This window comes from Cottoperca gobio, chromosome 23 (genome assembly GCF_900634415.1).
Source record: "Cottoperca gobio chromosome 23, fCotGob3.1, whole genome shotgun sequence".
Lineage (NCBI taxonomy): Eukaryota > Metazoa > Chordata > Actinopteri > Perciformes > Bovichtidae > Cottoperca > Cottoperca gobio.
This window is the reverse complement of record NC_041377.1, coordinates 4,562,515-4,586,664: the sequence shown is the minus strand read 5'-3', so window position 1 is coordinate 4,586,664 and position 24,150 is coordinate 4,562,515. Positions and strand designations below refer to the sequence as shown.

General features: G+C 42.3%; 1 protein-coding gene across 1 annotated transcript in view; it reads right to left on the bottom strand.

The window, feature by feature from the left end:
- Window positions 1-24,150, bottom strand: part of tmtc2a (transmembrane O-mannosyltransferase targeting cadherins 2a) — a 48,861-nt gene that overhangs the window by 23,589 nt on the left and 1,122 nt on the right. Inside the window, 1 exon segment of the mRNA XM_029462301.1 lies at window positions 2,243-2,849. Within this exon segment, the coding sequence (XP_029318161.1) occupies window positions 2,243-2,849 (607 nt within the window).

Genomic DNA, 24,150 nt, shown 5'->3' with positions numbered 1-24,150 from the left:
GAGGAAACGATTGCCCCTGTGGCTGGCCCCGGCACATAACGAGCTCCCCGCCAAGATAACCGTGACCGGGGCAATAGAGGAGGGCACTGCCAGAGTGATAAACGAGCCAGATGTGCAGGAGGCGGCGGCGGTGGGGCGCTGCGGGGTTGGCACTGGGACCTGACGGGCTGGCACAGGGATGCTGGCCAGAGCTATTGTGTCGGGACGGAGAGGTGGAGGCTGCTGATGATATCCCAGCTCTCCTCGGTGATAAATAACAAACGGGAAAAAGGGATTTTTCATAGCGGCTTCTGAAAAGCACTGAGGGTGATGCAATCTTTCAGACAGTAACGCAACAGGCCGGAACAAGTGGTGCAGGGTGTCTTTCAGGGTGGGGTTTCTTTTCTACTGCCTCTGCTACTCTACAATTCAACAAATGTAATCTCTTTGACCCCGCTTTCTTTTCTGCTTTTCTATTTTCACCTCTTTATTTCTTTTATGCCTCCTGTGAACAGGTGTTGTAAATTAGTGTTTCACTACATACACAGTGCATCTGTTACAGCTCTAATGCTACTGTGATGTCCATATCAAATGACCTAAACTAACGTACTGGCTTAAATAACTTTATTTCAGATTCTTGGCAAGAATCCAAAATGTCATATATGCATATTAAACAAAAGTCAGGACCTGCATCATATTTAAAATCTCGCTTATGTAGAAGCCAAAGATCTTTAGCTGCACGGTTGAGAACTGGTATTCTTCCTCTGGACATTGGCAGATAACAAAATATTTAGAAGGAATTTGATTGAGAAGAACTCGACATACTGTCTCTTTCTTATCTCTGGTATGCATTCATGACTATATATTTGTCTGCTCCATCATCTACAAAAGAGTTGCATCCGTTTTCCTGCTGCGTAAATACTCTTGAATAAAATGACTAATGGTAGAATTTGAAAAACAGGTGTTGTTTGGCATCGGTGAGGTTTAGCAGTCGTGAAAGCACACACACACACACATACACACATGAGTCACTCCTGCCAAGCACAGAGAAGAAAAACGTTCATAACTCCTTCTTTCTCCCGTCTCTGATCTCTCTGGGCCGCTCACCGCAGGCCCTCTAATAACAGTTGCAGGTTATCATTCTGCCAGAAAGGACTACTGGAAGAAGCTGCCCCACAGGTCCGGTAAAAGCCTCACACACTTGAAGGTTGAACATGTTTTCGTTTGGAGGCCGGCTGTGTGAGTAAGATAGTCGTGCTCAAATTTGAAACGGGCTGCGGTTTGTGTGTACACCACAAAGTTCTGTAGGACATTTAGTGAGTGATGCACTGTGTAAGGATAAATCCCAAGCCTTGCGACAAACAGAGGTATTTATAGATGTTCCAATAAAAAGGTTGCACACATTGAGAGCCAGACTGTCCTTGCTCAGTAAACCCAAGGAGACTTTTTATTACGGTAGTTATACAATTTACGAGGGCCATCATGTTGGTTAAGGAGCAGTTTCTCTAATCGAATGTAGAGCGCCTACGAGAGGAGCTTTTCCAGTCAAACCCTGATCCCCATAATCAGATGAGTCACTGAGTCAAGGTTGTCCTCCTCAGATAACTGGAGTTTCAAGGGGAGTCCTGCAGAGGAGACATAGTGTGTGTGAGTGTGTGTGTGTGTGTGTGTGTGTGTGTGTGTGTGTGTGTGTGTGTGTGTGTACATTTGCGTGTTTGGACAGCCTTCTCGACGAGTGGAACCAATCATTTAGGTTGTCATCGAGTAGGTTGTGTTTATTGTTTTTCTGCACATACTTTTTGTCACCTTAAATTGAAGGAAACAACTGACCCCGAAAATAGCTTTTCCTGTGCAACTGCTCTTTCCCCCCCCGAAAGAAACGCACATAATGAGGCTGAGATCCTAATCTAAATTTCCCTTGCCTTAATGTGCATCTATTTACTGCAGCAAACTGAGATTGGAGGCAGCGTTGCGAGGAAGTGGAAAACTTCCCCTGTGCATATATGTTTCTTCCTGTTTAGCAGAAGACGAATGAGAATAGTTCACTTTTCATGCGCCAACTGCGCGGTTTGCAAAGGCAAACAGCTTTCCTAATTACTCCTAATGAAAAGCAAACAGCATGCGCACACACAACTTAATCCACCATACAGGAACCATTAACAGCTGGCTGGATGAGGTATGCCTCCGAGGGAAGGAAGAGGAAACTGGTAGAGACGCCAAGAGCCAACGAACACACCGGCGCCTGTGGCATGCATTCAATTACCTTTCCAAGCAGGAGGAGAAGCGCCTGGCGAAACCGGAGTCTCTGGAACACGAAGAGGTCGTACACGGCCGACACGGCTAGCACCGTCACCCCCTGCTCCTTCCACAGCATACTGGCTGCTGCACACCACAGGCTGCCCAGCATCCAGCCCCAGCACCAGGAGCTGCTACATCGCCCGGTCTGAAAAGCCCCATGAGGGTCCCTACGATGTCCACAGTGCTTCACATAGCAGAGGAGAGACAGCAAAAAAAACAACGCGGCGCCGACGTCCGCCCTCCCGACCACACCAGAGACTGCTTCAGTGTGGACCGGATGAGAAGCAAAAAGAAGGCCAGCCAGCAGGCTCCACAGCCCTCCACCGAGAAGCGGGCGACTGAAGGCCGTGAAGAGGGCGGTGACCAGGCCGTGCAGAACCACGTTCAGCAGGTGGTAGCCCCAGGGGCGCAGCGCGTGCAGGGTGTAGTTGAGACGGAAGGAGAGGGTGCAGAGTGGACGGTAGGACTTGTGGCTGCCGCTGTGAGTGAGCAGGGTGCCCCAGAAGTCGTCGTACAGGATGTTGGTCCACGGAGTCTCAGGAAGTAGGTCCTGGTTGGTCTTGATGGCTCGGCTAAAGGAACAGAAGAAAAAATATTCGTAAAGATTTCACTACGATACACAAGAAGGGTTTAATTTCTTTTATTTTTCAATCTTTGCCAATAATTGAGTTGCGTGTTCTGTTACTATTTCTCTTGTTATACCATGTACAGCCCTACTTTGAACACATGACCATATTATCTTTAAAGTCTATGCTGTGAAATCGTTAGCGAACATTTGCCTAGTTACACACATAGAAGACACGAATCAACATGAAGTCGTGTTTGCGGACGAAAGCGACACTGATGAGCAGCGAGACTGAACCAAAACAGGCGAGTGGTGGTCGGTAAAAACAAAACAATGAACTGAAAGCTTTGTGAAGCTGAGGGGAACTGCAGAGTTGGGTGGATTTCGCCACAAGGGACCCCTTTCATAGACGAGTTGTCATGCGATGAATTGTTGTTAAAAAAAAAATAAAATGTATAGCAGCTTTAAGCTCAATAAAAGCATTATGAAACTAAGCATTTAATGCGAGTATGAATGAATAAATCATTTATTTATTAGACTTTTTGTTGGACACACAGAACGTACAGCATGGCCTCGTATGGAATGATGTTTTCCACATTGCCGATAATCCAGTCATAAGTGAAATTTAATAGACAAAGGGACTGAGGACGCCAAATGTAATAAACAGGCCACAGAGTGATTAAATACACAGACGTGTGCATTGTTGCTCTCACTCACACACACAGCATGTACGTATGTCGCAGGCACCTACACACACACACACACACACACAACACACACACACACACACACGAGTGGTTTCACACCCCCGAGGCTGCTGTGGATTCTCATAATTAACGGATCATTACTGGGGACACGATCTACATCCGTGTACACTTACAGACTGCTACAAATGAGGTTCACCACAGGGATTTAAGGGAGATGGATGGCACTTACAACAACTCTGAGCAGAATGAGAGAATCTCCCACAAGACAAAGAAATAATCATTTAAATCAGAAATAGATATCTCACACTGACAGTTAATAATAGAAATATATTTAAAATAATTGTATTTTTCATGTCACATCAATGTAAGATTAAGATTCAATTGAGATTTTTCAATGTTTGACTGTCTGTGACGATTTATTATTTTTTATTGTGGGCAAAGTGGAAGCGAAAGTTGGGTGTGCTTAAGCCTTCTAGCTCAGGGGTGGCAAACCAGTTATTGCCAAAAAACAAAAATAGCCATACTGCTTTTGAAGAGAAACATTACATCATGCATAAGCACCACAAACTCAAAGTCATTCAGAAAAAAAATCTGCCGGAAGAAAATTGCTGCCAAAACGAGGCTTAATTATCTTTAATTCATAGGCTTCACAAGCAGATTGATAGAAGATACTCGATAAATTGATGCAATAAAGGCTTTTTAAAAAGGGCTTCACAAAAACTACACTCGGCTGTAATTCCACCTAACGAGTACCACGCTGAGCAAACAAAGAAAATCTGAATCCATTATAAAAGAAACCAAGAATAAAAGGAAAACTCTGCATTCTGTCCTCTGAGGACAACCAAAACACATGATGATTGTTTATACCAAGCCACATTTGCATGTTGCAACATGAAAACATGTGCTTATGTGAGAATGATTGATTTCCAAGACTTGAGAAGACTGGCCTCGTGGCAATCTTCTCTTCTCAGAGTTTGATTACCATCGGCGCTGTTTTTGAAACTTGTGCACCAGAGAGGGAAAGGGACAGCGACAGGGGGCCGGCCGAGGACTTCCTTTGTCTCGAGATTGTAACTTAGTGCTGAGTGCATAAAGAAGCGGGAGGGAGAGATCAGCAGAGACCAGCCTGTACCCAGCATGAGAGCAGGGAAGGGAACGATTGACAATGAGAATCCGGTGTCAAAGTGAGAAATGCTCCATGTGTTAAGCCCAATTTAAATATTTTTTCCCTTCACTAGCCCTGTCATCGCGTGACCTATAGTAAATTCCTCCATTTCCCAGGATTGTTCTCCGTCGGGGAAAGGCAAGTGTGTGTTTCTCAGACTCTGAGTTGCAACAAGCCAAAGTGGAACTCTCCCTTCTCTGATATTTCTGAGGACCATTACATCATCCGCTTTACAAACCTCTTTTTTTATTGTGGTTCCACAGTGAGCTATTATTTATAAAAAGTGTTTTACAGTCCCAGTACAGTACGATATGATGGCGGGAGGACTCGGGGATATAAGAGCAATAAACGCATATTGCAATGTAATGATTATCAACATTGAGAGTTTTATTAATGCGGTATTTACATTAATGTCCTGAGAGACGACAGCAATCTCACATTACTGAAGAATTCACGTAAAAGATTTTTGATTCATTACTGACGCAGAACAAATAACATGTCCGGCAAATGTTTTTCCACTTCCCTGTGTCCCCTCAGGCAATAACAGCCCGCTATCGAATCTAAACATGGCTAGATGCACCCTCACCGTGCTCCCCCGTGTCCCCTGGCATGCCTCTCAATACTCTCTGGTGATAAATAATTTAAATATTCAAATCAGCGGCAAACACTCATCTTCCTCCATGTTCCTGCCCGGCACTGGAGGATGAAAAGAAAGCATCGGCCATGAGTGTTTGGGAACGTGTGTGTGTGTGTGTGTGTGTGTGTGTGTGTGTGTGTGTGGCTGTAACTGCTTAAGGAATAAATAGCTAGATGCAAGGTGTCTGTGTTTGTGAGTGTGTGCACATGTGTGCTGACAGCTTCATTGAGACCTGTCGCTGCAGCGGTGCAGATAGAGTGGTCTCCCGTAGTGATCGCTCTTACAGAGGGGGGGGTCTTTTGTATTCAGCCACCGTATGTGGGGCAGGCAGGCAGTCTGCGGGGCACTCTATTCACAATCCTCAAAGTACAGGACGGGTTTGGTCTTTCAATTTTCTTCTTTTTTTTTTTGTAGGGGGTGGGTGGGGGGGTGTAAAATCTCCATTTGAGGCTGAAAAGAGACTTCTTTTTTCTTTAGGTCCATTTGTAATAGGGTGAGGTCTTCTTTCACCTGTCCACTGCTTTTAGTGAAGAGAAAATTGGCCGTCTTTCAGTGTCGAGTATGTTTCTTTTCAATATGCAAATGAAGCACTCCACCACCTCCCCAACGGTGATCTCACCCCTTTGCTTTTCCATGTGCTGTGACTGCCTAAAGACACACACTAGGCCTCTTGTAGGGACTGTCGGCAAATGTATACTGAATGTGTCAAATACAAGGGACCGACTAACATTTCCTGTACACTGATTAGGTGACGTAAAAGCTATTATTCATTATTAAACTACATCAGTCCCAAAGGAGCAGTTTTTATTTATTTGGATTGCTTGCCCGTGTTCTTCTTTACTGCCTTCGTTTGTCGGATCGCTATGTGTCTTTGCGCCTTACTTCCACCTAGGGTCGGGCGAGTACAACACCAGATTTTTCTCATTGTATTTTGTTAATTTAAAGGTCCGTCTCCGAAAAACGAGTGATAAGCGCTGCTCACGGTTGCCGGTTGGAAAATGTTAACATATTGCCCAACCCTACTTCCATCAACTGTCCATCAGTGGAATAGCGAGGAAACCTGCGACGTGAATGTGTGTCACATCGCCCATCTCCAGTGCTGTCCATACAGCCTGGTCAAAAACGCCACATGGTACATTCTAAAGTCTGATAAATGAAATGAGCACATTCACAAAGCTTGTATACAGGTTGTACAGGTTGTGTGAATATTTATCGCGACGCAACTCCTATCCACATACAAGCGGACCCATTTACAAACCGTAATGTAAACTATACAGACTATTCCAAACAGCTATTCAGTCAGACTGCATCTCGTGAAAAGAGTTGTTTTTGTAATTGCATCCTGGTAAAGTTCAGTTTACAGATTTCAGATGTGCAAACACACACTGCACTACACTAAAGTGCATTACTCTCCGTGGACCGACTCAATAAACCTACCCCTTTTTACTTTAAATGTTTTTATGTGCTCTTTTAAAAATAACAGCAATATTAACGGCATTGCAAAAACACAGCACTTGAATCCGTTTTAAATATTTAACCCGTCTGTCTGCAGCATGTGCACCGGCCAACCTCCAATAAACATCAGAAGTTTAAACTGCCATCACTTAACATCATCAGGACCGGCTGAATTACAACCTTATGTAGCTGAGTGCATCCTCCTGCTGCCTCAGGGCAGTAATGAGATGGATTAGCCAATCATCACAACAGTCCTTTTTTTATATCTTCCATTATGTCTTTCTTTCTAGCCACCAACACCCCCACCTCCATCCATTCCTTTATCTTGATGCCTAGTATTTATGAAGTCAATATCTTTCATCCATCCATTGTATTCCCCTAATTTGTCACCATTACGCTTTCCTTTCTGCTCTCCCTTACTAATGTAAGTCTTCTGAACTGGTCTGCTGTGGTAGTGAGATCTTTGCAGTGCCAAGATCTATCACATTTCCATTTTCTTACTGAGCAATGTGAGTGCTAATTAAGCACACAGACGGAGAGCTGTGGCAGACAGGCCTATTCACACAATGCTAATCTTGGGCTGAAGCACCGCTGAAGTAAACACGCCACTGATGCTGCTGGCTTTGTGTGGGAGTAACAGGAACGCAGACGATTAAGACTCGGCGAGAAGAGAAATCCTCCGTGCTAAACGGACGAAACAAATCACAGCGGCGCATTGGAGAATGTGTCGAGGTGGAGCCACTAAAGGGCGCTATGAAAACAGAGCCGCCGCCTTTTTTTTAATAAACAAAATCTGCCGTGTGTTCACACCCATTTTGTTCTGAAATGGTAAAGAGAAACAAGACTCACAGATGACTTCTCAAAAACAGATTTAAAGGACCATACACCTTAGCTGCGACGTCCCCAGTTTGATTAGCTTTACCGTCACTGTCACAATAATAGGATATATATATATAAGTCAATTTCAGCATTCAAACATTCTTTCTGTGTCTCATGTCAAAGTGAAACTGGTGGCTTCCAGGAGACTTGGACACACTTCATTGACTATTAAGACAAATAAATATCCTCGTAAAGGCTCGGTCATATCATTAGCAATATATATCTGCCAATCTGTAAGCAAGCATCAATTATGCATCCAAAGACGCGCCCTGATTACGTCAAGAACTAAATGTAACATCATTTACTGGCATTGATTTCAGACGTCAAGTTTCTCTGACTTCACTAAACGTTTTGCATTGGAAGAGGAGAATCTCCTCGCATCCACGACCAACTATTGATTTCATCATCATCGTTTAGATTCTGTGTCACAAGCACTAGCAAGGGGGATAAGGGGCAGTGTATTAGAGAGATGGACAGAGAGTGTATGTATGTGTGGGTGGTTGGGTGTCAGGGTCCAGATCACCTTTTGTGTTAATCCAATTCTAACAGGATTAGAAAGCGATCATAGAGTGCATTGAGTTTCTGAGACATGCATCGGGTTCGGGGGTCAACGGGTAATCTGATTTTAAAGGTGGTGTGTGTGTGTGTGTGCGCTCAAGGCTCAACTCTCACACTGCACATGTAGATTGACACAATATGTAATCTATATGGAGCTGCGTTCTAATTCCATGTGGTGTTGGAGTTGGAAGGAAAACAATGTTCATGGCTTTGTTCCCAGTGAACGCTACAGCTGGTTGAGGATAAAAAATCCCATAAATTTCAGCTCAATGGTCACTGCAGTGGGGGAGCGTATTGTACTGCACCACATGAGGCAACTGAACACGTGGAGATCTGATTTTTATTTTTTTTTATCCTATAAGTACCTACCCATCCATCACGGTGCAAAGAGCGTGAAGCCGTAACGCTTGCTGGCTGCGCTCGAGTGATTCATTCATTGGCTGATTATCAGCCGCTATAATCCTGCCAGTATGTGGCCGCAGCACGACGGCAGGCAATGAGGAGACGGTGATGAAGATGAAAGAGTAAGATGAGCTCTGGCTTCATGATTTTATATCCTCATCCATATTCTTCCTACCCTTTTTTAATAAAGATAAGTTTCCTATTTAAATTTCTTCTCCCCGTTTGTGCTGCAGACACAGACGTTAATAAAATATTTCCTTTTCTATCAACTCTTTGTTTGGGTTTAGTTTGTATATCTGTAGGCAGAAAGGGTCAGGAAGTGAGCATTAAGGGTGTGTTCAAACTTCATACGTCTGCAACACCACTGGCAGAACAATACCCCGACCAGCAGTGGCACCGCTGCGTTCCCACACTCCGTCCCACGCCAAACTGGCACAAATATGGGAGGAGAGGGAAAATGCATAAATGTGCAGATAGCATTCATAAAACTCTGTCATACTGCCAGTACCCTAGTTGTGAAAGATTTATGCTCAGCCTTGCAGACGCTCTTCCCTTTCCCCGTGACTAAAATGAAATTAGACATTAATTTGACATATTTTATGCCCAGCACAGATGTGATTATTTGTTATAAGTGTGAACTGCAGCTGGATGGTGTTCACGACGCTGGGCACTAATGACATGAAGGAACAAGGAAGAGTTTCATCATAAACTGTATAACTGAAAACAATCCTGACACACGGAGGATGCAACTTACTTTGTATTCAAGGCACTAACCTACATTTTATCTCTCCTGCACAGTTCACTGGATCTTTCTTTTCATTGATTAAAAATAGCCCATCCTGCAGCTCCCAGCGTCTTTTCCCAAGGGTGCAGAATAACCAGCCAGAAGTTTGTTGGAATGAAAAGGACAGTAAAATGACCTATTTTTAACTCTTCCTGCAGAGGGTAGTGAGAAAGCACAGCAAACTACACAAAGCATAAAGTGTATTTTACTCTATTATTGTTCTAAAAAAGCTGCAGCACAGCAAAGTTAAATATTTGCAGTTACTTTATTGGATAATAACTAGCGACTAGAATTATATTCCACACACATCAACTATTGGCTGAAGTCCAACGAAGTGATACAAGAACACACTTCAGGATAGTTACTCATCAGTCCAGCTGTTTTAGCCCAACAGTTAACTCATACCTGATTTAAGATAAAGTCTCCTATACATCCTCAGTCTGTCCGAGCAACCAATCAGGAGAAACAGATTTCTTCCGGGGGCTCTCTGCTTCAAAGAGGCTGAAACAGTCTGAGCTGAGCATCAGGAAGTCGGCTGTCCCTCTTGTGTCAGGCCAAGGACTCGCTTTCATGTCCCATGTGAAGCCGGTTTCCTGACCAGCAGAACAACTAACTCCAAATAGGGCAGGGTCAACTCATTGTACTTAACATGAATTAAATAAACCATGACTTGGTAATATATACTATGCTATTTATGCCTGTTTTTATGTTCCATAAGTGGGCATCAAACATCGTGTCGCCCACAAGCTCTGTTTTGAGGATGTTTCTTTGAAAAGCATCGACTGAGAGAGCGGTGGTGACGCACAACGCTGTGTTTGGAATTTGTAATGTTTGTTGACTCACATCTCAACTCTCATTAAATCTACTGCAGATCTAACAATCAAGGTGGTTATCTTGTCGGGTACAAGAAGAGTTTGCGTTGATGTTTTAACTAAAAAGAGCTATTTATGCAGGAAACTCATTTTGTTGTACGTCCATTGATGACCGCTTCTTACCTGATAACTAAATACACTTATTTGCTTTCTGGACAAAAAAAAGAGAGATAAGAAGATACATACCACTCTCATGTCTGTTCATTAAGTAGGCTATAAAGCTAGAGCCGGGGGGAGCGATTTAGCTTAGCTTAAAAAAGCTCAAAGCCATTACACTAGCTCTGTCCAAAGTTCACAAATAAGCTTAACAACAACTGCAAGCTTGGTAATTAACATATGTGTAATCCGTACACAAACAGAAATGTACAAACAAAGTTAGCTTTTGGCCAAGAAATACTTTCCCCCTGCTACTGATCTTTATGCTAAGCTAAGCTAAGCTAACCGCCTCCTGGCTCTAGCTCGATACTTAACAGACAGACATGAGAGAGGTATCCATCTTCTCGCCTGACTCTGAAAAACTGTAACTGTTGTGTCTGATCAACATATTATAATTGGTTTGATACCTTTTTAAAGGTGTGGAAACAAGTCCATTAGCATTGAAGTATCTTACACAGACATTTCTTAATACGCTAAATTTCTTGTGGTTAGAAAATATGAACCCAATCATTGAGAGTGCAAATCCTTCATCTATTTTTCAGCAGATTGATTGCGTAGTCTCTCTCCCTCCTAAGAGATTGATTGATCACTTCTCATTAGCCGGTCGCACAAAATAGAGGTGATCCAACAACAATGCAACTACTACCACCTCCGCTGAAAGGGAAGCAGAGGCCACCGCAGCGTCCCCTGAGTGATGGTGTCAATAAAAGGCTGTGATGAATCCTCTCCCCGCACCAGGGGGGAAAGCTATGGGGAATCAATGGCTAATAAAACTTATGCTCGACCCTCCCCAAGGCACAAATATATCAGACAGAGTGAAGGGAAAGACTAGGTTGGGATTTAATTCACACCTTTTAAAAAAGCTGCAGAATTAATTTAGTTTTTACATGATTACATGAACGCTTAACTGCAGATCCACAGGAAGTCTTTGAAACTGTTGGTCCTTGTAGAACAGCAGCTTTTTAATGCATGATTTTAAGTAGACCTGCCACATAGAGTATTTGTACTATTAAAAAAATTAATTACACTTTCACACCCTAAAGACCACCAGGAACGTCTTTGGAAAAAGGCTCTAATAAACAGTTTTGTTTCTGCCTTTCACATTAAGATAGGAGCTCTTAATGTGAAATGCATAGTTTTTTTTTTTAAACGTCACACCCAATAAAATATGCCATATGCCTACAGTATGGTACCATGCCCAACTACATTCACAGTGAGAAACACATTTAAATGAGCCAATATCCAGGAGCACTTGATGCTCAGAGTTTTATAGGGTTTCCCAAATCCTTGGCTTTCACACACATCTAGCTCTTATCAGTGAAACAGACGCCAACTTTAACACCCTCCATCCATCCATCCACCCCACCGGTGGGATCCAAAAAGAAAACAACCTCCAGCATGTAACAAGAAAACAAATGAGCAGCCAATCAGTCTGTCCAAATGTTGCATCCAGTACGGTCTCGACAGTTGATTACAGTGTCTGACTGTGGACGGGTAATTAGGGTGGCCTCCCCGAGTCGCCTGTACCCACAGTGATAAATGTGACGCTTGATTAAAAACGGATTGAGTGCTGTTCTCCGACTTTGCCAAACAATACATAAATCACAGCTGTGTGCAGGCTGATGATATGATTTAAAATGCCAGACAGATGTTGCCGTATGCCAGCTCGCGGCTGCTGATAAAACATTGTTGCATCTCCAGGAATTTATGTAAAATTATGCTATTTTGCCGGGGTCCTAATTTGCAGCTTTTACTATGTAACTATAATATGCAAAAATGTGCAACAGGGGTTTTACTTTTCATTCAGAATTCCAACTAGCATTTAAATGAGGGGAACATTTAATATTCAATCTGTAATTAAATGGTTGAATTCCTTTGTGAATAATGGACAACTCTGTACTGACAGTAAATAGCCTGGACTCAATCAGTGAATTATTTTTAATTTATAAAATGTGTTGCAGGATTGTTAGCATATAGTAGTGTACATGCTGGGATTGTTAGACTTGGACATTTTGAAGGTACACTCATTCACTACCCACTATATAATGGGAAACTAAATAATTTACTCAAAAATTAGCAGTATGTACATTTCTGAGAGTTGCATATCATCATTTTGATGAAGTGTAGCGCAAATGCAATCTATCTATAAAATGTCACGGGTTGTACTTTTTTTTCTTTGTTCCATTATAGAAGTTTTGATGGCACTGCCTACATTTCACACTCAGAAATAGACTCAAATATAATAAGAGGACAGTAAATGATGGTACACCACATGGTAAATGGGAAGGTATTTCAGACACAGCCATACAAAGTTTAGGATTAGGCTATTTGCGGTCAAATTAATTCTGTAATACTTCTCTTTTATTCAAACAAGTCATTTTTTTCAGTGACTAATGGCCGATCTTTGTTCTGTCCAAGTATTCTCCTGGGGTTACTATTACACCTCCAGTGGCATGACTATTTTACTATCACCAGCATGTAACAGGTACAACTCCTATTCCCTTTTCCCATTCCTCCTTAATTCTTCACCTTCTGCTTCTTCAATCTATTCCACTGGCCTAGTTCCAGAGAAGCAGCAGGTGTTGGCACAGTGACCTATAAAACCGTGCACCTCCAGCCACCTACACTCATCACTATGGAAGCACCACTTCCACACTTGAATTAAAATGGGGGGGGGACTTGAACACAGAGGACAAATACGTTGTCTGGCATTGATTTCCCTCTACAGACAATGGATTAATGTTGATGGGTCGCGAAGAGCCACGGCTCAGAAAGGGCAGCCAATGTTCTTATCTCACTTTTCCCCTTAGTCCAGCTGTATCATTTGCATGCGCACTTGTTCCAATTTACTCACACACTTACAGAGCACCAGGTGTGGACACACTGCATGAACAATACCCCGCAATACTCTCTGCCGAGTGTTGCAGGCCCACTTTATTCACTGGAATCAACAGCATGGCAGACTTTGGCAATGTCCAGCTGGGTTCCTTGCCAAGAAAAAAAAGTTCTTTCTCTCTATTCTGCACCAAAAATCTGTGTATCAGACCCTGAAAAGCATTGGAACTTGAAGTACTGAACAGTTTTATTCCCCTGACACTAGTTCTGCTATAAAGTAGCACACAGGAATAAATAGTAAAGAGTACTTTTGCTGAAGGCTTATCAAATGTGTATATGAAGAGTCCAGAGTAGTACGAGTCTGTTCCGCCGAGAACAAACCTCTGTTCAAACTTCAGCGCTCCTTGAGAAACTGGATCATTTTTTTAATCTGCTGCAGAGATTATAATGAGGACAACTTTAATTGCTGATGACAAATCACGGAGCCAGTTGAGGATCTGAGTGTTGCAGCACTGCCAAGGGAGCAGCTGGAGAAACAAAGCAGCATTCTGTTTCTGCTCCAAAGCCTTCTGTCTCTGATTAGGAAAGAAAACCCACTTTAATGCTCCCCCAGAATTGGTTTGTAATCTGATCAGATATTTAAAAATGCAGTTGTTTTGAGAATGTAGAATATGTGTGCTTGTATGTAAAGAAAAGGGTACAAGAAACCAAACATCCTGCAGTGTCACACTCAGGAGCAGCAAAAGCTTCTTTCTGCTTTGATAGCTTTCAGTGGTCAGATTCACATGCGGCACTTGTAATGGCCAAGTACGCTGCACTAACAGGTCGTACAGCACTGTATCCAATCCAGAATAGGCCCTCCTTTCTTCTGCCGTGACCAGTTGTCACATTCCAGCATTAGCCAGAGAGAAACTGTAGCTATAGAGGGGTACCACAGGGGCCAACCCAAACCAAATCAGTCTTCTTTTCAAGGATCTGTGCTAATTATCTAAGATCTTTTCAAATTCTGATCTGTGATCTGTTAAACACGGCTGGTACAACGAAACCATTTGCCTGAACTCGACTCTCACATTGGAACCAATGAAGTCAAACCCCATCCATTTGACCCTAAACTTAGGACAAAGCAAAAGTTGGCTAAAGTGGTTTAAAGGTACTCTTAACTCGAGCCTCCGAAACAAGACAAATTCTATGAATGGTCCAAAGGCAAGCGCAAATAATTATAGCGTATGAATGAGATCAACAGATTCCAGTGCAATAATAAAACATGTTAGATGCAATTCCCTGCTGGAGGTTTAATATAATCCAAGTTTGTCAAGCTATCAGCAGGGATTCCAAAATATATGGCCTGTTTAAAATGCGGCAGGAAACTCCATTATGAAACCATAAAACGCATCGTGTAACATCATAAAAGTATTATACTCCCCTCAGAGATGGACTAGGGGGACAAGCATACACGATGTCATAGACTGGAAACAACAACCGCTAGCCTGGTTCTGTCTGAAAGCAACACAATCAGAATACCAGAACATCAAAAGCTCACAAATTAAAAGGTCCAGAATTGAGGTATTGAGGGGGGTGTATTAGCAGAAATGGAAGATAATATTCTTTTCATTAGTGTATATTCACCTGAATCTAAGAATCATATCTGTGTTAGCTTAGAATGAGGCCTTCATATCTACATAGGGAGTGTATCTACTCCGCCATGTTGCACCACCCTGTTCTTTTTATTTGTAGGAATTAAACAAGGCAGCTATGGTAATTAGTTACATTTTAAAGGTGCTGGTAGTGGCTTTGCATTTGGCATTAGACGTGAGAGTCTTCTCATCTAACTCTTGGCATTAAAGCAAATAAATCCTTTATCTTCCTTACAACTGCAAAACAAGAACAGTTGATGTATTGCCACAGTATGGGTCCATCCCTCCAGAAAATATCTCCTTGTCACATGTCTGTGTGGAACAGAAAGAAAAAAAAATACACCAGGATGGGTCATTCCACTTTACAGACGATCGTCTTTCCTGTCTGCAACAGGGATGTCACATGGTTTGTTTCTTGTGCTGATAACGATATGAGTAATTAGATGCTGCTAGTCATAGCAGGGAAAAACCAGCGAGGCCACAGAGTGTACATTAAATTGTCTTTGTCAGCAGCCTTGGTAATGGATTGACTGGATGTGGTATCACAGTAATGAGCGAGCCTAGGAAGGAAAATGTCTGAGGATTTTCGGATGGAATACACCCAGCTTGGTGGATGAGCTGGCACCACTCTGTGGTGGCCTTTAATCCGTCATGTCTACAGAACAGAGATGCCAATCTACACACAGGACAGCGGATGTTTCCTGAGCTCAAATTCACATGAAGAAGAAGAAGGAGGAAAAAAAAGAATGTCTGATTGCCTTGGATACTGAATTTCTTTTAGATGGGGGGGTGGCAACCAATCAAGTATTGACATTGTCCACGCTCTCTGTTGCAAATGAATGAAAATGCACCACAGAGCTCATATACACTTGCCCATACTCCTATCAAAAGTGAATAATTCAATGACCTTCAGTACAATCCCCAAGATTAAAAGATGAAAGTAACACATTGAAAGGGTTAACAGCGAAGGTGTGAGTGGTGTGTTTGATTTCCCCCGAAATACATCAAGAATAAATTACAGTGTTGTCATAGCTCATCATGAAAGCATCCATGAATACCAAAATGATGGTTAGAAACAAATTACATTCGGTAGAAAGATAAATATAGTGGCTGGTTTATCTCGTGCTGACTGAGGCAGGAAAACAGCCATTATCAAGGCTGACTTCCACTGCTTACAGTCAGGAGCGCCATGTTTACTTAAACAGCGATTCACCAGCCAGCTCTAAGCACCTGAGAAACCAGCCACTGAGACTAACTGTGTGCGAAAATGAGAAGTTCAATCAGTTGTCCTCTGTGGGATGGGTGAGCGGACTATTGAGCAATGCGTAAATGGGCAGGCCATCAGAATGGGACAATTGGCTATAATGTTTCCTGACCCTGCCTGAATAATGAAGGAGGATACTTAGATTGAAGGATGGTGTGCTTTATGGTTCTAAGCACAGAATAATTACCTTGCTACTGAGCCAAACCTGAGTGAATTGGTGCGATTCGAATGGGCTGGAAATGATACAGAACTCAAATCTGTGGCTCTATGGTGAAGCAGGAAATTACAATTCCGACTCTGATGTTTAGCATCAAGTCCTGCAGATTCCCCTCTATTTGAACAAAATGTTTTTCCAAACACAGTCGCCAATTCCTTCTATTTCCACCTATCTATAATAATCACTATCGTCTCCTTTCATAATACAACTTGTGTCAGCACTCCTCTAAATAGATGCCACATTGAGAAAACCTCTTAACAACACAGCTGCACAGAGACCTCCACACTTCCTGTATCTGTATTATCTAGTAAAGTTTTGCACTTTCAGGCGCTTATCAGGAGGAAACAGGAAAGGGAGAAAGGCTATCTACCTCCGCAGAATAAATCATGTGGATGTGACTGAAATATCAGTATGCCTTCCACACATTTATAAATCCATTGAGTGTAAACAGGATCAAAGAAGAGGAATTTGAAACTTTTTGAGATATTTTATACATGTAAAACTAAAGATACGATCATAAATTTGGATATAAATGACTGCATACCCATCTAAAAGCCCCCGCAAGCCCTTTCATGATGACCTCCTGGAGGTCCTGTTTCGGCAAATTTCTTTAGAAAGTCTCCGATGTCTTGCTACAAAGACATTGAAGGCAAACAAACACCAACTGTCGCACACTTGAGCGACAGAGCTTCCGGCATAATCACTTCACTCCTCCTACATCTCAATGCCAAACACTATAACTGTGCCCTTGAGTAAAGGTAACGGGGCTGTTATCTGATCTCTCCTGAGTCTTAAATCCCTCAAGCCCTCACACCAACTCTCTCAATCTCCGCCTCTCGGGTTTTTATGATGTGAGAAGCACAAACCAATTTTCCCCCACACAACGTTGGCCCTGTTCTGACCCAGAAAGCCTTATGCATATTAGTATATTTTACAAGAGTTAGCGGGAGTAGCCATGCGTGAATATGGATAGAGTGTGTGCAGTGCTCAGCTGGGGTTCAGTGCCACGGTTGCCAAGCTAATAAATTTCTATTGGTTTTGTGAAGCTACTGGTACTTGTATTATAACTAAGCACAGCACAGTGTCAGTATGCCATGCTAAGAACAATGGGAGTTTCATCACAGCTTGCATGGCACATTTTTTTACCTCATCATACTGTATGATCTGTATCGGTCAAAGAAAAACAAATCTGTTTTGCAATACAAAAATATCAATTTCTCACTTTATCTGAGCAGCTTCTTGCAACACAGCTAAATGCATGAGGCTTGGGGGGGGCTATCAAGTTCAAAGAATCCAAAAGGCTGTAGCTGACATTGAGTTCTTTATTTGCGAAACTTTGAATATGGTAAGCATTAGCAAGAAAAAAAATAACTATTTGGTGTTTTGGCGAATACCCTTATTTGCTTTTTGTTAGATTAGTAGATGGACACTACTCCAATGTTTGTAAGGTACACATAAAGCTAGTCAGGAACCTGTGAGCTTAGCTTCGCATAAAGATTGGAAACGGGGAGAAATAACTGTCCAAATGTTATTCAGTTATTTATTATTGTGTGTCGAGCTGAGCCTACCGATGCTCTGTCAGTCTCATATTACTATCATACTACTGGGATGAGAAGGGGCTGATGTATTGGAATATAGCCTAACTGTTTGTTGATGGAAACCGCCCAAATGGTACAAAAAAGTAGCCTAAATGAGCACAACCCACCCAATTAAATTTGTACCCGTTCAATTAAACAAAAAGTAACCCAACCGGGAAGAAAACAGCCCAATTTGGCAACACTGGCTCTGTCATCCTGATCATTAACACCATTAACTACTGACAGCTTCACCATCGCCAAGGAAAGGCTGTCAGTGCACATGAAAAACACAAACAACTCCACATACACAATTCTAAAGGAACTGGCTGATGAAAGTCAGCGCTCACTTCAGAGTGCTTTTCACAGTCAGAACTCAGACGAGCTGTAGTGAAAAATCAGTGCTTTGTCAAGTGCGGTGGAAAAAAAACCCCACGTTTGACTTTCTGTTCTGACAGCTGTTCTAGGCTACAGACAAGAAAAACCTCCACAGTCACTGAAAGACGATACTCTATGGCTATTGATTACAAAAGGTAGAAAGTGTAACCGCTTGCTATTTGTGTGATCCCCAGCTTGGGTTTGGTTTTGTATTACGCCACAACTGCTTTAAGTTGCTTTAGAAGTCCACCTTGTAGTTTAGCCTCTAAGTGTAATCTAACGCCACAAAAAGGAGCTTTGCTTACAAAGTGAGTTTAGTGCGCTGAGGTAGAAATTCAACCCCATGCTGCTGAACACAGTTATGAAGCCTCTCAATCAGTCGAGCACGATGAACACGCATGCGGTTGTACCAGATAAGAAACTTGTGTTTTCACCTCTTTATCTACGGTTTGTGGTTGTCATCCTCCCAAATCTAGCGTGGATGTTACATGACAAATCTAAGGCTTTGGCAATATATATCTTTCAGGGCGCTGGCAAAAGTGCAAGCCTGGTTGTCCGTGGATACCAGTGTTTTGGGATACACATATGGTGTGTTTACAGGGAGGGTCGTGGGACTGAGGTTTGGCGGCCCTGTATTGGCAGACGGGCGGGTCGACTGCGGCCTTTGAAACATATGGGGCAGCCAAGGGTTAGCAGCAGCTTCAACCAGTATCATGCATCGCTGCCTGGGAGGAGGTACAACGTAAAAATAAATAAACCCATCTTTTCTTTGAGTAGTAGTTTCAAAGGCAAGGGTGCTATCAAGTCATGTGTGCTTGCTACTTACAGATGACAGAAGATTTAATGAAACGAACAGTTGCAAAAGATATTTGTTTTCTGGACGCTCTTTGTCTTGAAAATTTAAGAAAGGGGGATCCCAATTTCCCAAACCCCAAGGTGACATCTTCAAATTCTGACTGTCATGATCTGATCAAAAATGTCAAAATGAAAGAGATTTAATTTATTATGACAATCCCTTTCATAAAGGTTTCTGATAAAAATAAATCTGACTTGCGCATTCCTCAATACCCTTTCATTATGGCGAACAAGCCAGACAAGCTCTTCGGTTTGCCAAACAATTGTTTTTCCTGCCCCTTTAAGGATTGTAAAAGCTGGAGCACATCCCTGCCCAAGAAGATAGGATTTAATATTTCATCCTCTGTCTTTAGCAGAAGTACTGCCACGACATAATAAACCCCAAAAAGAAATTCAAATTCACCCCATTGAACACACAGGGTTCAAGCCTTCACTTGTGGTTTTAAAGCAGTTTCAAAGCCACAACATCTGCAGAGTTGACCACTAATAGCTCTTGTGATATAAATCTGCTACTCATCAAAATGAGACTCTTTGCTCCCGCCTTCCTATTGTTTGACTAATAGTTCGATCCCTCCACCACCAAATCTGAGGAGGCTACAGACATCGATAGCTAAACTCTTTTTATGGCCAATGAATAAAAAAAACCTGTAAATGCTTAAATACATTGGGATAATTCATACGACGGCGACATCTTTATTTCATCACTAAACCACACTCTTGATGGGGTGTGCATGTTTCTCCTCAAAGACATAATCCTTTGTGTACGCAAAACTGGTGAAAAGCCTCAGAACCATCTCAAATGACTGTTTCACAAACACTTTTTTCATCAGTTTCATTAACCACATTGTTCGCTTTAATTCTCTACGTGTCTTTAGGCGGTGTTACTCATATCAAAAACGATTTATAGTGGAAATTCCTTCTGACAGACACAAGCTTTTTCCCATCAACATCATCTTACAGCACTCAGTCAAAGAGATTTCTCTGACTCATTTCAGTAGCACTACATCTTCCCTCAATATTTATCTGCTTTGAGCACATACTGTAACTTAAACAGCCTCAACACAACTAGGGCACATGCTTTAGATAATTATTCCACTAGAGGCACAGAGATTCCTGGCAACATTCACTACAGTGGGCCGAAACCCATCAACGTGAGCCTTGGGAGCGCCAACCCATAAGAGATAACAATTATAACCAGTTTTGGGTCTTTTTTGATGAAACACAATCAAATGCATGCGTGAAACGCACCAACTGTTTGTTAAGCCAACACATTTAACAACCCTATTACAACATACACTTGGGTTTAGAGTAGGCCTAGGGATTCTGTATCTTTATGTTTCAAACAACACGGCCATATAACATTGGGCAGTTTCTAGTATTGATTCCCGTTTTACCAGGAGTTTGATAGCGGTGCTCGTACAGGAACACGTTAGCTTGACGCAGGTGAAGCAGCTAGCCAGTGTCAAAAGAACATGTCCTCCTGTCACTCCAAAGTGTTCTTGTTTACGTTTCTCCTTGGCTGCCTAGCTTACTACTGGTAAACCTACATTCACCAATCACTTGGTTTTGTGTGTGTGTGTGTGTGTGTGTGTGTGTGTGTGTGTGTGTGTGTGTGTGTGTGTGTGTGTGTGTGTGTGTGTGAACCCCGTGGCTTCAACTTGAGGACTATTGCTATTGCCGCTAACCTAGCTGTTGATGATACATGATAAAAAGGTTTAGATTTCTCATGTAACCTGCACAACACATAGTACAATAAATCTAAGTTATTACCCAGTAGCAAATAAACAACCCAGAAGCTGTAATGAAAACCAGCCCCCTGCTTGAAACCGATTGAATTTACTGCTTCTCTTATCTCAGTTGATACACGCACATGGGCATTCCTGACACAACAATGCTCCTTATTAACTGAGCATACTTCCACATACTATATACATGAAGGACACAAAGAACAGTTATTTCCATGTTTGTGTTTTATGCTCTTTGGAGGGTTTCATAGCGATATTGTAAATTATTTATAGGTGATCCAGGGGGTTAAACAATGTGTGCAGTAGCGTTAACACAAATATAGGCAAATCAGCATTTCAACTCAAAGCATTATGGTTTGAACTAAGATGAAAGGGCACTTCTTAAAGATCCCATATTGATGTATTTATCGGCCAACCTCAGAAACCAAGCTAGAAAAGTAACAGATGTTGCAATCGGCACACTCTGATATTCTGTCTTCATTGTGGCGCTTCTCTCCAGTCACTACTCTGCAGACTTATTTGTGTGGCATATTTATTGTTCAATCCCCAGTTTGGGACGAACGTTTTTTACGGTGAGGATATTTCAAATGGAGAATGAAACTGAAATTATAAAGGGGAATGTGCCAGTCAGTGAAATCCAAACCTCACCAAACTCCTTCAAACCCAGACGGATTAACTTGTTTGCTCTTTTGAAACAAAGAGGGGAAGATGTTTTCACTTTAATCCCCCGAAGGACCATAATGCATTTCTTACGCACAGGGACTGTGACGTGATTGGGGTCACAGATGTTTTGGGATACACGACTCTGAAAGCTAAAAGCCACTTAGGATGTGTTGCATTTCATAATGTCCCCTCCATTATCTCTTGTCAACACTTCACTTTTGATGCCAACAGAATAATGTCCAAGGCTTCCAAGCAATAGATTTGTCAAAAGGTGTTGTTAAAAACCAATATAATTGAAATGTTGACATCTTGCAGAGCCTCATTTGTTGGTTGTCAGAAGCCTTGATGATGGGTATTTAAAGGAGCGTCAAGAGGTTACGGTAAATACATTTTCCAATCTATGGCCACAGCACTCAAGCAATCAATCTCACAAGCCTAAACAAACACGGAGACATCAGCACTGTTTAACGTGTGTAAAAAAATGTTTTAAAGGTATGACTGCCTTTTACATTTGGCTAAACACGAGAAACTGTAAACTAGAAGATCATCTCTCGATTATTTCCCCCGAAAAAATGTGCATTGCTCAAATCCTCTCCCAGCTCCTGTAAAACAGTCATTTCACACGCAAAAGCTTTTCATTGGGATTACTGCCGGCCAAAAGAGCGCTCGGCTGGGCCCTGAGCAGCGCCCAGGAAAAACACTTGACATGATTGAAAAAGCAGAAACCGGCCAGAACCTCCCGACAAGTTGGAGTGCCTGGAATTATCTCCGCCATCTCGTCTTCAATGTTAAGAACTGCATGTGACATGTGACAAGAATTTGATTATAGGGTGAAGGTCGGATAAGATCGTCTCAGCTCACAACAAGGCTGTGAAAGAGACAAATGTAGAAGAACAAATTTGTCTACAGCCAAGACGATCTTTTTTTAGAAAACTCCACACCACAATGATTAGTGCAACGCTGCTCCACTTCAATCTTTCTCTCGCCTTAACCTTTCGCTCATAACTCCCCGAGGGATGAGACCGGGAGCACGCGACTCTTGACCCCGAGAGAGGGCGGTGTTTGATGAACGACCAGGGAAGGTCAGACCTCTGATTGGTATTCAACCTCCTCCATCTGAGATCGCCGAACCAAAAAGCCAGAGTGTGTCCCCAAGAGCGTAAATTACCATGGTGACTTTGATAGATACACAACATTGGCGGATACTGAACTTTCACTGAGGGGATGGGAGTGCGAGCGTAGGCAGGGCAGCGCCGCGGGTCATCTGTCACCGAGAGGCTTTTTGACAACCTCGCAGTGTCACGGTCACATGTACGGACGAGGGTGATGGATGAATAACCCCCGCCGGGCGCTTCACAGAGTTACACGGCAAGGTGTGATGGAACTGGAGACGGTATTCGGAGCTCATTTCTAACACCACCTTATGTTCCTCCACTATGTATCATCCTCCTTCACCTCCACACACACTCTGTCTTGCACATTCATAACGCACAGAGGGGTCACTGATGGTGCTAAAAAATAAAGTGGGGGGATCTTTGACCTTTTCAGGGGTGTCTGGAGATGCATACCAGACAGCAACCGTAGAAGGAGCTGAGAAGGAATAAGGGAGGCGAGCTGTTCACTGTTCATTCTTTTAATCCACGGAAAAATCTACCGCATACCTTGCATATCACAGTTTTGAACTTGAGATTTAATACTTGATAATGGAAGAGTTATTAATATCTGTTTTGACAGAACTGTTGCAGGAGCCAAAAACTACCTGTCCAATTCTTCCTTCTAAAAGGGGAACAGCTGTGGTGCTGAAGGTTTACATGAAGGGCTGTTATTCTCACAGATGTATGGCACTCACCTAACAAAACTTTTACAGCATTTTTATTTATTTTTTGTGGATGTGAAACACAACAGTCTTGGAATATGGTTTAGGAATACGTTATAGGTTAGTCTACATCAGTGGTTCCCAAATGTTTTGGCTCAGTGACACCTCATCACTGGTAACGCCCTCGGTGTGGACATGTATCACGAACAGTGAAAGAAAAAGGCCAAAAATATTTGAGAAAATCTGGAAATAAACATTATTGTGTGTTACATGTCTTAGGGCTGAAACGATTAGTTGTTCAACGGGAAAAGGATCAATAACTAACGTAATTATTGAATCATTCTAAGCAAAAATGGCAAATATTCTGTGATTGCTGATAGAGATTCACTGCTTTTCTGTTTTATATCTTTGGACTTTTGAAGATGTCACATTGGACTCTGTTCTAACATATCTCTTCTAACATATTCCACACACTAAATCCCTCATCATGATAGGTGGATAAAATGATCTGCAAATCAAATGAAGATGAAAGAAAATCACAACCTCTTGTGTTTTTCCTCTTCAATCATCTGGTGAGCCCCTCAGATGTGTCTTGGGACTCCTCGACCCCCGGGATTAACCACCACCACTCTTACTGATGTATGCTCGCATTAATAAGCCAGATATTACTAACTAAACTGTATTCAACAAACACTTTCTCCTCAAATGAAAC